Here is a 14,174-nt window from a genome sequence, read left to right as displayed (position 1 = left end):
TGCCATGGGAAGCAGCCTCCTACTAAGGAGAAATGTTGAACTTTGGCCATCTTTCTCATATCTGTGTGGGGAACAAAAGGTCACAGTGATGACTCCTTGTCACGTTCCCCCACCCATAAGACACAAGGCAGGCATACTTGTCTTTGAAGGCTATGATATAGAGCCATCCTGCCTAGCTGCATAGACAGGGATCTACTGGGAGGATAAGAGCTAGGTGGAAAGAACCTGGGAACAGGATGCAAGTGGGCAGCTGAAGGTTCAGTGTGGGGGGATCTGAGGTAGGACTGTGGATCAGAAGTAACTGCTGGCCTCATCATAATGACCTCAGCTTTCTTGTATCCTTTCCTCCATGGCTCCTGTTTCAAAGTCCAGGTATGACTGCAAGATTGGTCAAGCAAAGCTGCCATGGCGGCACACACCTGTAATCCCAGCATTGGGGAGATGGAAGTAGAAGGTAAGTATCTCCATTAGGGTTTCTATTGCTGTGCAGAGACTCCATGACTACAGCTACTCTTATAAAGGAAAACATTTAATTGGGGCTGGCTGACAGGTTCAGAGGTTTAGCTTATTGCCATCATGGCAACATGCAGGCAGACATGGCAATAGAGAACCGACATCTGGATCCTCAGGCAGCAGGAAGAGAAAGACACTGGGTGTTGCGGGAGGTCCTCCCACTCCTCCAGCCTATCACCGCTGAGGTACCAGCCCACTGGGGCGTGGTTTCTCTCCCTTTAAAAAAGCGGCCACTTCCCTCTTTGCTCTCTCTTCACTTCCTGCTCCGCCTGCGACTAGACTCCTTTCCTGGTTGCATAGAGGGCTGTTGCCTGGGACAGTGATCTGTAAGTTTTTTCCCCTTTAAATAAATACCACCCTAATAATCATAACCCCGAATTGGTGTGGCATTGTTTGTGACTTACGCCTTCATTTTGGCGCCCAACGTTTGGTTTTAGAACCTCTCCTTTCCCCACTCGCAGCCGCGAGTTCGGCTTGGCGGCCCCAAGTTCGGCTTGGCGGCTGCGGGCTTGGCGGGTGCAAGTTCAGCTTGGCGGCCGCGGGCTTGGCGGGCTCTAGTTCGGCTTGGCGGGAGCCCTCCCCTTCCTCAGCCCCAGCTGCCTTGGACTCCCCACGTGGATTTAAACTCCACAGGCCCGCGTAGTCTCTGGCCGCGTGGTTTGCTCTTTTCTGAGTCATTTTTAAATCTCCCTTGCAAGTACAGCTCTTAAGTGGCACAAACCAGAGCACGTGGTTGCTGAAAGCTGCAACCCCTCAGGGTGACTTATTCCGTCTCAGGAATTGATTTAATTAGATTTATTTTGTTGAGAAACTTGCATTTTCCAGTTTTTAACATCTACTAAGGCACTGAAACAGGACCATGTTTTCACCGCGACTCTGCAACAGCACCACCTGCTGGATAATAGGTAATATTGCAGTTTTTGTTTCTAACGCAAATTTTACTGCTTTGTTTTCACTAATACAATGGATTAGTAAATTTATATTTACTAATACAATGAATTACATCATACAAGGTTTATATGATTATGGGGATACCTTAATTTGCTTGTTACTAGCCTTCAGTTTTCTTTTCCATATTCTATCATTAAGGAAGAATATGGCACTACTAAGAACGATTGAATCTTTACGTACTAATAATGAACAGAAGAATATGGCACTCCTAAGAATGATAGAATCTTTACGAACTAATAATGAACAACTAATTGACAGGATTAAAATTATTGAAAATCAGAGGTTATCTGAACAAGTGGATACTATGACAGACAAAATTGATTCCATATCCAAGGGTATTAGAAAGTTACCTGAAAGGGTTCAGGCTGTTGAATTTGACGTTCAGACTTTATCACAAAGTTTTGATAAGGTAACAGACAGAATGTACCTCCAAGATGGGAATCTACATGATATACAAGAAAAGTTTAAGGAGGACATGTTATCTTTGAAGGAAAAAATTAAAGCTTTGGAATCACAGGTGCAGAATGGGGACCAAAAAATTGATACCTCAGTGAAATCACTGGAAATATATACAGGTCAGGAGATTCAGGATTTAAGAGAGACAATAATAAAGACAATAATAAAAAGACTTGAAATGATTGAAGAAATGATTGCAGCTGGTGAACAGAGTAAGGAGGCACAAGGACAGGATACAAGGCCTCCACCAGCTATTAGAACTGGCTTACCCAGGGTTCTAGCGACATACCCTATACTTAATTCTGAAAAAGCATCAACTTCTAAAGGCTCAAAGGGAGTCAGAGAAGCTAGATGGACACCAATAGCAATGAATGATCTGAAAGAAATTAAGCAAGCTGTTGTTAATTTTGGCTTGCACAATGCATATGTTAAGGAAATGATAAGGACTTGGGCTTCTAATGCTAGAGCTACTCCCCATGATTTCCATCAGTTAGTGTCTGCAGTTTTAGATAATGGACCTTCCTTGATGTTTGGAATTTATTTCAGAGAAGAATCCAAACATATGGAACAGCAAGGAAGAGCAAAAGGTATTGAGGTTTCCCAAGATCAAATTCTTGGTGCAGGAGAATATGCTGATCCACAGGTCCAAGCTCTTTATGACGATGAAGTACTGTGTCTATGTCACCAAGCAGCTTTAAATGCTTGGAATAGGATACAAGATCCAGCAAAAAGGGTTGAATCATATACCAGAATTAGGCAGGGACAGAGAGAACCCTTTATTGACTTTTTGCAAAGATTAATTAAGGCTCTGGACATAGGGGTAACAGACCCAGAAGCTAGATGAATACTTCTTGAATCTCTAGCTTTTGAGAATGCAAACATAGAATGCAAAAAGATAATTGGGCCTTTAAAGTCTAGATCAGCACCTATGGATGAATGGATTCAGCATACGGTGAATGTCGAGACGTTTAGCTATAATGATGAATCTTGGGTAGGAGAAGCGATTTCCAAAGCAATGAGGAGACATCAAACTGCCAGGTGTTTTAATTGTGGTAAATTAGGACATTTGCAAAGGAATTGCAGGCAAAGAATTTCTAGGAATAATATCTCTTCTGGGAATGACAAAAATAGGAGACCTCGGCCTTCAGGTATATGTAGGAGATGCGGTAAAGGCAGGCATTGGTCCAACGAATGTAGGTCAACAACAGACAGACGGGGCAATCCGATATCATCGGGAAACTCCTTGGGGGGCGTCTCGCAGGCCCCCAAGCCAACAGTAGCCCAGTCATTCCCAGTCACAGTGGAGAACGTGCCTCACCAAGAAAATTAAAAGCTCCAATTTCTGCTGTAAAAAGTAATACTGGTCTAAATGAAGAATTACGTGTGGAGGATGAGTCAAAAAACCCAATAGGACAGAGTAAACGTATATTTTGGCAGACTTCTATTAATGATCAAAGACCAAAGCTAAGAGTCTGTATAAATGGCACTTTTATTGAAGGCTTATTAGACACAGGTGCGGATGTAAGTATCATTACCCCAGAATCTTGGCATCCGAATTGGCCTCTTCAAGAGGTAGATGTTCAGTTCCTGGGAATTGGAACCCTATCTCGTGTAAAACAAAGCACAAGATGGGTTGAATGCATAGGGCCCGAAGGGCAAATAGGAAGACTAAGGCCATATATAGCCAATATTGCCATAAATTTATGGGGCTGTGACCTGCTACAGCAATGGAATACCCAGATTAACATTCCTGTATTTCCAGGAACTCATAATTCTGGGAAGGATATGATGAGGTATTATGGAAAAAGGTCACCAGCCATTCAGGCTGTACAAGAACATACAGCAAATACCAAACCTTTAGAGGTACCAACGGCCCTACCTTTAAAATGGCTAACTGAGAAGCCAATATGGACCAAACAATGGCCTCTAGCTGAAGATAAACTACAGGCATTGGAACAGCTGGTGCAAGAGCAACTAGATGCTCACCATATTGAAGAATCAACCAGCCCTTGGAATTCTCCTGTGTTTGTTGTAAAAAAGAAATCTGGTAAATGGAGAATGGTGACAGATCTAAGAGCTGTCAACAAAGTAATTCAACCTATGGGCCCACTACAATCTGGAATTCCTTTGCCTTCTCTGTTACCAAAAGGATGGCCTCTTATAGTTATTGATTTGAAAGATTGTTTTTTCACTATACCGTTACAAGAAAAGGATAGAGAAAAATTTGCCTTCACAGTGCCTACTTATAATAATTCTCAGCCTAATAGGAGATATCAGTGGACTGTCCTCCCACAGGATATGCTCAATAGTCCTACACTGTGCCAATATTTTGTAAGTAAGCCATTGGAAATAATTCGTAAACAATTCCCCAAGTCCATCATTTATCATTACATGGATGACATCTTATTATCTGATTCAAATAAAGATACTTTAGAAAGGATGTTTGAAGAAGTAAAGAAAGACTTACCTAGGTGGGGATTACAAATTGCCCCTGAAAAGATTCAAAGAGGAAATTCTATTAATTACCTAGGTTACAGAATAGGGTTAGAGAAAATTAAAACGCAAAAGGCACAAATTAGGAGAGACCGGTTAAAGACTCTTAATGACTTCCAAAGATTGTTAGGAGACATTTCCAGTCTACGACCAGCTGTTGGGATAACACCTGATCTAATAGTTCATTTAAACAAAACCTTAGATGGTGATAAAGATTTGAATAGTCCAAGAGAACTGACAGCTGAAGCAGAAAAGGAACTGACAATGATTGAGGAAAAATTACAGGAGGCACATGTGGATAGGGTGAACCCAAATCTTAGCTGCATCCTAGTCATATTGCCTTCCAGAATTTCTCCTACAGGGATTCTAATGCAGAGGGAAGATATTATTTTAGAGTGGATATTTATACCTAATAAACCAAGTAAAAAATTAAAAACTTATGTGGAAAAGGTCTCTGAATTAATTATAAAAGGTAAGCTGAGACTTCGTCAACTAGCAGGTATAGACCCAGCAGAAATTATAGTGCCTTTTACTACTGAAGAAATAAAAAAGTTATGGGAAGACAATGAACCGTGGCAAAGAGCTTGTGCTAACTTTTTGGGAGAAATTAATAGCAACTATCCCAAAAGTGATAGACTTAATCTCATAAAAAGAACTTCTTGGATTCTTCCTAGAATTGTATGTGATGCTCCAATAACTGGAGCCCATACGTTCTATACTGATGCAAATAAATCAGGGAAAGCAGGTTACAAGTCAGATGAATTGAGTAAGGTGGAACAAAGCCCTTATAATTCTGTCCAGAAGGCAGAATTATATGCCATTCTTATGGTGCTAAGGGATTTTAAAGAACCTCTTAATATAGTTACAGATTCACAATATGCAGAAAGAGTTATCTTGCATATTGAAACCGCTGAATTTATACCAGATGACACAGAGTTGACTTCATTGTTTATCCAGGTACAAGACATAATCAGGAACAGGCTTTGTCCGATGTACATAACACACATCCGGTCCCATACAGGTCTGCCTGGTCCTCTAGCCCAAGGCAATGCTGAGATTGATCAATTATTGATTGGAAGTGTGTTGCAGGCCTCGGAATTTCATAAGAAGCATCATGTCAATAGTAAAGGCCTAAAGAAAGAATTTTCCATTACTTGGCAACAAGCTAAGGACATTATAAAGAGATGCCCTACTTGTTCTTTCTATAATCAAACACCGTTGCCTGCAGGGAGTAACCCAAAGGGTACTAAGAGAAATGAAATCTGGCAGATGGATGTGTTCCACTTTATGGAATTTGGTAAATTAAAATATGTACACCACACCATAGACACGTATTCAGGTTTTCAATGGGCTACTGCCCTGAGCTCAGAAAAGGCTGATTCAGTAATCACACATTTATTGGAAGTTATGGCCATCATGGGTATACCTGCGCAAATAAAGACAGATAATGGTCCAGCATATGTATCTAAGAAAATGAAACGCTTTTTTGATTATTATAATATAAAACACATTACAGGTATACCAAATAATCCTACAGGTCAGGCAGTTATAGAAAGATCAAATCGTACTATAAAGGATATGCTGAACAAACAGAAAGGGACTGAAAATACCCCCAGAAATAGATTACATAATGCTTTATTAACCTTGAATTTTCTTAACGCTAATGAGAAAGGAACGACAGCAGCAGAAAGACATTGGATAATGGAAAAGTCTGCTGAACTAAATCAACCGATTTATTTCAAAGATGTGCTGACCTCTCAGTGGAAGCCAGATGTGCTACGTTGGGGAAGGGGTTTTGCTCTTGTTTCCACAGGAGAAGAAAAATTGTGGATACCATCAAAATTAATAAAGTTTCGATTTGAAGAGGAGAAACGTCTTGGAAAGGAGAAATGACAACTCATCCACAATGATGATATTCATACAGGTGGTAAGAAAAACATAGAATGGGGGCAGGGTTCTGTTCTTATCTCCACAGGAAAACACTCATCTTTGAGAAATTCAAGGGACCCTGGATGTTTGGATACTGACAGATGGAAAAATACCTGCCCAATAGGAAATATCAAGACAACTGAATGGATTGTGTAAGTAATATTAAACCATATTTCTAAATTTATAAAGCTGGTTTTGAAGTTGGACTCTGGCTCAGTCCCTCTCCAATTCCAAGCCTGTTAGTAAGAGAAAAACCCAGAGTTTCTGGAGTTTCTGTCTCATGTCAAGAGCCATGATATGGGACAGAAAGAAATATGAGTTTAGAAAACATCTTTGCTTTTCTTCATATCTATCATACTTTTCATTGAATATATCTATCATGTCTTTCATTGAATATATATATATGTCTATATATGTCTATATGATTAATGTTTAAGTTTTTCATAATGAACAATGAGTTTTTCCTGAAGTGACATTTGAAGTTTCCAGGAAGAAGATGGGGCCCCATAACAACAACTCCACCTGGTTGATATGACGTCATGATACTGATAGCGCTACTACAAGACCTGCTTTTGGTACCAGCTGCACAAGACAGTTCCAACTTGGTTAGCTGAAATGGTGCACATCTTATACAACATTTTGGCCAGACCTGCACAAAATACTCAGAGACTATTGGCAATTTTAACCAATTGATCTTGAAATTTAACCATCATTTCACTTTCACAGGATCCCCCAGAAAGAACGTCGCCCCCATGACAGCTGGAAGTAATTCTAGAGGACGACGTCCCCTTTCCCAATAAAACTTGCCCTTGGGTTTAGGGACATCATTTAGGGGTTGATTATAATTAGTATACGATTGAGGGTTGGGGGAGGAATTTTATACGCTCAGGGATCATTTTGAAAAAAAAAAAAAGAGGGATGATGGGATAATAGATTTGTAATTGTGAGTTACTGTTTTTAGACAAATACATTGGTATAGATTCTTGTATATTGATACAAAGTTAAATTATATTGACTATTGTACGCATGCATGTTTCTACCTCTGTTTAAAACATTTTTTTATGTATTGACATATATTGTATTGATATATATATATATATTGTATATATTTACCATATTGCAGTGTACATTTCTACCTCTGATTAAGATACTTATATAATGATTGTGTATTGATATATATTTACCTACTGCAATGTTTATTTGTACATTGTTTATATTTGGAGGTCATTGTCCTCATTTGTTTCACAGTCATTTATTGTCTTAGTCTTTAAGTTAGATAGATATTGAGAATTATATAGACTAATAGTCATCTAAGTTTGTCATTTATAATAGACTAATCAGGTTCTTTAGATATATAGAGATTATACTCAGTATAGATAGATAATCTTCAACTTCTTCAAAGAGCTGTAGAAAATGGCCTTTAATCTAACTCAGAGTTTTGTGGTAGTGAGACACAATTGCTCCTGGCAACACCACTCTATTCCCGAGAGAATGTTGAGCACCAAAGACACTCCACCTGGAGCCTTTCTTTTTGGCAGAACTGGCGTTTGGGCAAAGAAATGCCCATACCTCAACAACTGACAAAGATACAGAGCATGCATCAATGGATAAAACAGGACTGTCATATCCTGCCAAGACAGGGTAAGATAGTTTTGAAAAGTTGCTTGCCTTAGAAAATGGTATGTCAGTTATGTTAGGCCTTAGCCAAAGTTGGTTGCTTCAACGCTGCTAATGTGACTTTGGGTGATTGCCCAGGTAGCTAGTTGTCTCTGTGATTTGTTGCATGTTTTGGAAGTTGTTTTACTGAACTTCCTAATTACCCAGGTAACATTATTTCCCTTCTCAGATCTTCGATGGGGTTGAAGACTATATAAATGTAGTTACTTTCTCTCATGACTTGGCCAAGTTATTTATTATACAAGACCTAAGCTAGTTAGAATAGGATATTTGTACTTATTGTATATAATTTCATAGTAGGTTTAGAACTCTCTTATTTAAACAAAAGGGGGAGGTGTTGCGGGAGGTCCTCCCACTCCTCCAGCCTATCACCGCTGAGGTACCAGCCCACTGGGGCGTGGTTTCTCTCCCTTTAAAAAAGCGGCCACTTCCCTCTTCGCTCTCTCTTCACTTCCTGCTCCGCCTGCGACTAGACTCCTTTCCTGGTTGCGAAGAGGGCTGTTGCCTAGGACAGTGATCTGTAAGTTTTTTCCCCTTTAAATAAATACCACCCTAATAATCATAACCCCGAATTGGTGTGGCATTGTTTGTGACTTACGCCTTCAACTGGGCCTGGCTTGAGTATGTGAAACCTCAAAGCCCATCCCCAGTGACACATTTCCTTCAACAAGGTCACACCTACTCCAACAAAGTCATACTTCTTAATAGTCCCACTCCCTGTGAGTCTACAGGGGGGTCATTATCATTCAAACCCCCACAATAAGAAACTCAAGATTAGCTTCATTTACACAGTAAGTTCAGAGCCAGTCTGGGTTACACAAGACCACCAACCTGTCTCATGCACCACCAACCTGTAAGAAAAGAAGATTAGTTATGGATGGGATGTGGAGAGAGTTGAGGACCACTACTTACTGAGAGCACACAGGACAAAGACTCAAGGGGATTTGGTGCTTTTAAGAAGGGGTTTGGATGCTGGACAGATGGACACTGTAAACCCTTCATATATCTTCGGGGTGAAAGAAAAGAGACTTCATGGAAGCAGAGGTTTAGCTGTGGTTAATAAGAGCTGGGAACATTGGTAGCTGGAGTATTTTTTTTTTTTAAACTATGGGCCCACTTACTGAAATTTAAATTGAAACCTTGCCATTTTGGTCATTTTTTTTTGGGGGGGGGAGACATTCTCGCTGTGTAGCCCTGTCTGCCTTGATATCCACTATATAGCTCATCCTTGTCTCAAACTCCTGCCAATCCTCTTATCGTAGCCTCCCGGAATGCTGGGATTACAGGCCTGTGTCACAGTGCCCAGTTCTGGTCAGTCTTTAGAGACAGTTAATCCCTAAACTCTTTTGTCAGGGCACGATGCTTTAAAAGCAAAGGTTTTAGTGCCCAGGGGACACCTCACATCTCTGAGCCCTCAACTGTTGGCATTATATATCAAGGGAGCTAATGACACTACAGAGCCATCGTTGTTAACAGGAAACAGGCAAGGGAGGCATCAAAGAGCAGAAAGGAGCCTTGCCTGTGTTGTCTAACCTACTAGGTTCTCACGTAGGACTTGGTAGTAGCAGAAACAAAGATGACAAAGGACAATATTTTTCAGTTCTGAGAAGTGGGAGGATGAAACATAACAGAAGGATGGGTAGGACCAGGGCCTAGGTGTACCTAGCTGGAAAATTTGGCAAACGTTGTTTACATCTAAGGTTAGTGAGGATGGGAGCTTTCTTTGTATGAGAAATACTGTCAAGGAAATAACACTCAGATTCCTTCTAACACAACAGCACTTAGAACAGATACTTGTTCTTCTTGGGAATGCCACTTCCCCACAAAAAAACCATGCCCCAACCTTAACACCTCACAATCTGCTAATGTTCAGATTTCTGTGGCCTTGGAAACAGGCTCAGCTCACTGTCAAATCTGTGGTGCCAGAACCCCACCATTGTCTGGCATGCAGCCATTTCAGGGGGGTGAGCACAGATATGCACGGCCCGCATGTCTGGGTGTACTGGGTGTCTGCTTAAGAGAAAACCAAGGAAGAGAACGGAAGCAGAAGCACTGGGAAGCTGGAATCCCACATGCACACGGTGACCACACATTCTGATCACCCCGGGGCACTGAAGGCTTTCCTTGGTTTATACTTCCTCAAAAATACTAACATAGAGACGGTAAATGTCTGACTACTCTCATTCATTCTTATACTTTGATGACGCATTCAGGACTCTGGGCTAAGGCTGACATATAAGCAAAGACGTTGGCAGTCGGCATGGGTCCTAGACTCCTTAGGTCAGATGCCACAGAAGATAGTCATGCCCCTTTCTCCTTACTGTCCCTTCACAGTCATCCCAAGTTCTTTTCAATACCTTCCCGCTTTGGTTTATCTCATCAGACTCTACGACCCCTGACAGCGGTCGCAATCGCCTCCTGTCTAGATCTGCCTCTCCTCTTATTCCTTGAGGATTTTAGCTTCTGGCTCCCCTATTAGTCTCTTGACACCTCACCACACCGCAATGATCTCATCTAATCTCGTCTAATTAATGGCTTTAAATAGCATCTCAAGACCAGGGCTCTCTCAGAGCTAGCCGTGCGTACTTAGTGGCCCACCAGCATCTTTACTTGTGTTACCATCAGACACCTCACACTTAATCTGCTGGGAAGTAAGTGTTTGCGTCACAGCTCAAACCCCTCTGCTGGTATTTTCATCATTGTCCTCCTAATAAAAGAGACACTCTCTTTTGGTTAACCGGGTTGTGTGTGTGGGGGGGATCTCACATTCACCTTGAATCCTCTCCCCTTCACACCTGATATTTAGTGTTAGAAAACCTCTGATGCCTCTAGTTTTAACGCATTTGTGGACTCTGCATGCTCAGATTCCCACCACATATGCTGACAGCATGATGACTTACCCTCTCTGAAGGATCCTTACGGTATTCTCTTAGCTAGATTTTCTGTCTCTACTCTTTTTTCGCTACAGTCTATTCTCAAACCAGCAAACAGAGAGCTTATAGCTAAACATAGGTTAGATTGTGGTACTCTTCTGCTCAAAACTGCTATGAAGCTAAAACCAAACCCTTCATTATGATCTAAGAATTCTAGATGACTTGGCCCCATTTGCCATTCTGATCTCATCTTCTACCGGTCTCCCCCATCATTTGCTCTTGTCCAGTCTAGTTGGTTTTCATGTCAGGTCCATTCCTACCCCAGTGCTGTTGAACTTGCTGTTTCTGTGGCCTAGAATGTACTTCTCTTCAAGATCAGCTTAGCTTACCTCCCCATTTCCCTCATTAAGGTCAAATCCTTACACACAGATATAGGTGCATGCATGTGTGTTTTATTTACAAATATTTCCCCAGGTCCAGGAAATCTGATGTATAGTTAACATCAAGGAACTGGAGAGATGGACCAGCAGTTAAAAGCACTCGTTGTTCTTTCAGAGGCCCTGAGATTGGTTCCCAGCACCCATATGGTAGATCACAGCCATCTGTAACTCCAGTACCAGGAGATCTGGTGCCCTCTTCTGGTCTCTGAGGGCACCAGACTTGCACACAGTGCACATGCGTACATGCAGGCAGAACACTCATACACACAGGATCTATAAAAACATTAAATATGTTTGAAGAGATGAAAGCGTTAGCTACACACACCTTTGGTTTGCCATTCTTTCAACAAATTCTAAATGCCTTACATTGAAAGGAATAGCTATGAAGCCCCAACCTCTGTCACATAAAAACCCAAAACAAGAAAAACAAAAAAAAAAAACCTTTTTATATAACTTTGGTCCTTGAGGACCTCATCTTTGCCTATACTTATCTAGACAGGGGTCCTTCTGCCTCGCCAGCTAGCCATGTGGAAGAAACTCTATTAAGAGTGGAGCCTTTTATCGAACCCAGACCGTCTAAATGGTATTCCCTGCTTTTCTCTGTTGTCACCATGACCTCAGTCTAGCTTCTGGCACACACGGTCACTCATGATCCCTTTGTCCTTTGCTTCCCACAGGTTAAACCTCCCCACTGTATCAATTTCCTCCACGCTGTAGTTTGTTCTTTTCTCACCATTGTTGCTACCCTCCTCCAGACACAGTGCCCCACCTAAGGGAAGGCCTGCCAAAGTGGCAGTGGGGCTTGGATGCTCACAGCCTCTGTCACTAGCCTGGAGTTTGTGACCCACTGATATGTCACAAAGGCAGGGTTTGATGGGTGCCTCAGAGCTGGGCAGGTGGGGCTGGAGGAATCACAATAAACTCGCAGTCTGCAGGACTTGATGGGCACAGTGTAGAGAGACAGGACAAGCTGAGGGTCAGTGGCATTGATTAGGAATGTCACTGGGAACACTGGGAGGAAGGGCTCCCTCAGGGTAACCAGTCTTTGATCCAGGGCATGGCTGGACAAGTATGGATCTGAATCCATGGAAATTCTGCCTCATACTTGAGTGTCCTGAGAACCTTCCAAGATGCTCCAGGGAGGCATTTGGTCACATTTTCCAATGAGTTGGTCAATGGTATTGTTTTGATGTCAAATGCGATGTGGGAAGTCTGAGACTCGGCAGCAGAAGGCCTCAGAGGCAGTCCTAAGCCAGCCATCTCACTGCGCGTCAGTGCCTTCATCTGGAGAATAACACATGCCAGGCTCTTTGCTTGGCCGGAGAGTTAAATGAGGCAAAGCTGGGCACTGTGCTTCACACCTGTAGTCCTAGCACCTGGGAGTCTGAGGCAGGAGGATTGTGGGTTTGAGGCCAACTTGGCTAAGTTCCAGGCCAGCCTGTAAATACACAGTGAGACCTCTGGGGGGTGTGGTTATAAATATATTGTGTGTAAGTTAATGAGATGCAAAGGCAAAAGCTATTTCTAGGCTTTTACTCTGAAAAGGCCCCGAGTCCATCATCCATTCAACCCACGCAAGGGCCCTGGAGACTCACCTGAAAACGGGGATGACGTAGTCACTTGGAAAGATGCCAGCTCGTCCCGTGACTAAGGAGAGACCCTTTAGCCAGCCATCTTGGTACTTCCCCAAAACCTTGATGCCTTCTCCCTTCTGCAGGTCCAGCTCCTCAGGTCCGTTGGCTGAATAAGTGTGCAGGGCTACAAACCTGGAAACACAAAGAGCTCGTAAGGGAGGCTGGGTACGCCTGGGGAGGGCGCAAAGCTGAGGAAGGGCTGGGGGAGGCCAGTCCTAGAGTGCACCTGCCAGCACCTAGCAACAAACGCCGTTAAAAATGGAAACTTAACCATGGAAGGCAGACAGAAGTGGAACAACCTGGCTGAAATGCCAGTGGGTCTCCTGCCTTTGTCTCTCCACTCCATAGGGCACAGCACAGCTGGCCATCAGATAGGCCAACATGGGCACTGGGACAATGGGGAACTGACTTCCAGTAGAGAAAGAGACTTGAAGGACAGGATCAGTGGCAGAGGTGTCTGACAGTCCACGGTAATGCTTTCTCACTACTGTCTGCTGCCGTTCTGAAGACAGCAAGGCTCAGGGGGACAGGAGTCATCACAGAAGCCTCTCTGAAACCCTCTTTGAACTGAGAGTAGGGGTTGGTTTGACATCTAGGAGCGGCCTGGGAGACAGCTGGATGCCAACTGCAAAGTGTACGCTGGGAAGGAGGAGGCAGGGCTGACTGTCATTATTATTTCTGCACATAATGATTCCACTGGCTCAACAGTAGGTGGAGGGGGATGGGTTTGTATCATGCAAAAATGTGAGTGAGGAGAAAGAGGACACTGTCTTCTCAAGTTCACACAGGAGTCAGGTAGGTGGTGGCCGAGTATGAGTCATGGTGGTGAGGACACCGGGGAACAGAGAAGCTGAGGCTGAGGACATGAGAGCCGCTGCCTCATGGAAGGCATTAAAGAAAGAACATAATTGCCTTGGGTTCGGGGTCACTTTAGCCAGGCGTGGCCAAGCTTTTGACATTGTGACATGATGTTGTCATCTGCAAAATTTATGCCCCATAACTGTGTAAGTGAGTTTACAGAAAGTAAAAAAAGCAAAATAGATCTGATAATGTTTTAAGTTAGCTTATGGTTACGTGTTGGGCTATATCCATAGTTTGGTCTCATGTGGCATGTAGGCTGCAGTTTGGACATGCAGCCTGGCATTCCTTTGAGATCCTAAGGACTGTGAGACACACATAAACTCGTTATCAAAGTGCATCTTATTTGC

General features: G+C 42.7%; 1 protein-coding gene across 2 annotated transcripts in view; it reads right to left on the bottom strand.

Moving 5' to 3' along the window:
• The window catches only part of LOC121442246 (E3 ubiquitin-protein ligase SH3RF2), a 112,350-nt gene that overhangs the window by 8,116 nt on the left and 90,060 nt on the right, over positions 1–14,174 (bottom strand). For both annotated transcript variants that reach the window (XM_041643713.1, XM_041643714.1), the window contains one exon: positions 12,928–13,098. In XM_041643713.1, the coding sequence (XP_041499647.1) occupies positions 12,928–13,098 (171 nt within the window). The remainder of the gene's footprint in view (positions 1–12,927; positions 13,099–14,174) is intronic.

Source organism: Microtus oregoni, unplaced genomic scaffold (assembly GCF_018167655.1).
Source record: "Microtus oregoni isolate MIOR12 unplaced genomic scaffold, Mior012 000088F_ref0000325, whole genome shotgun sequence".
In the NCBI taxonomy this organism is placed as follows: Eukaryota; Metazoa; Chordata; class Mammalia; order Rodentia; family Cricetidae; genus Microtus; species Microtus oregoni.
Note: the sequence above shows the minus strand (reverse complement) of the source record. Positions and strands in the feature narration are given on the sequence as shown.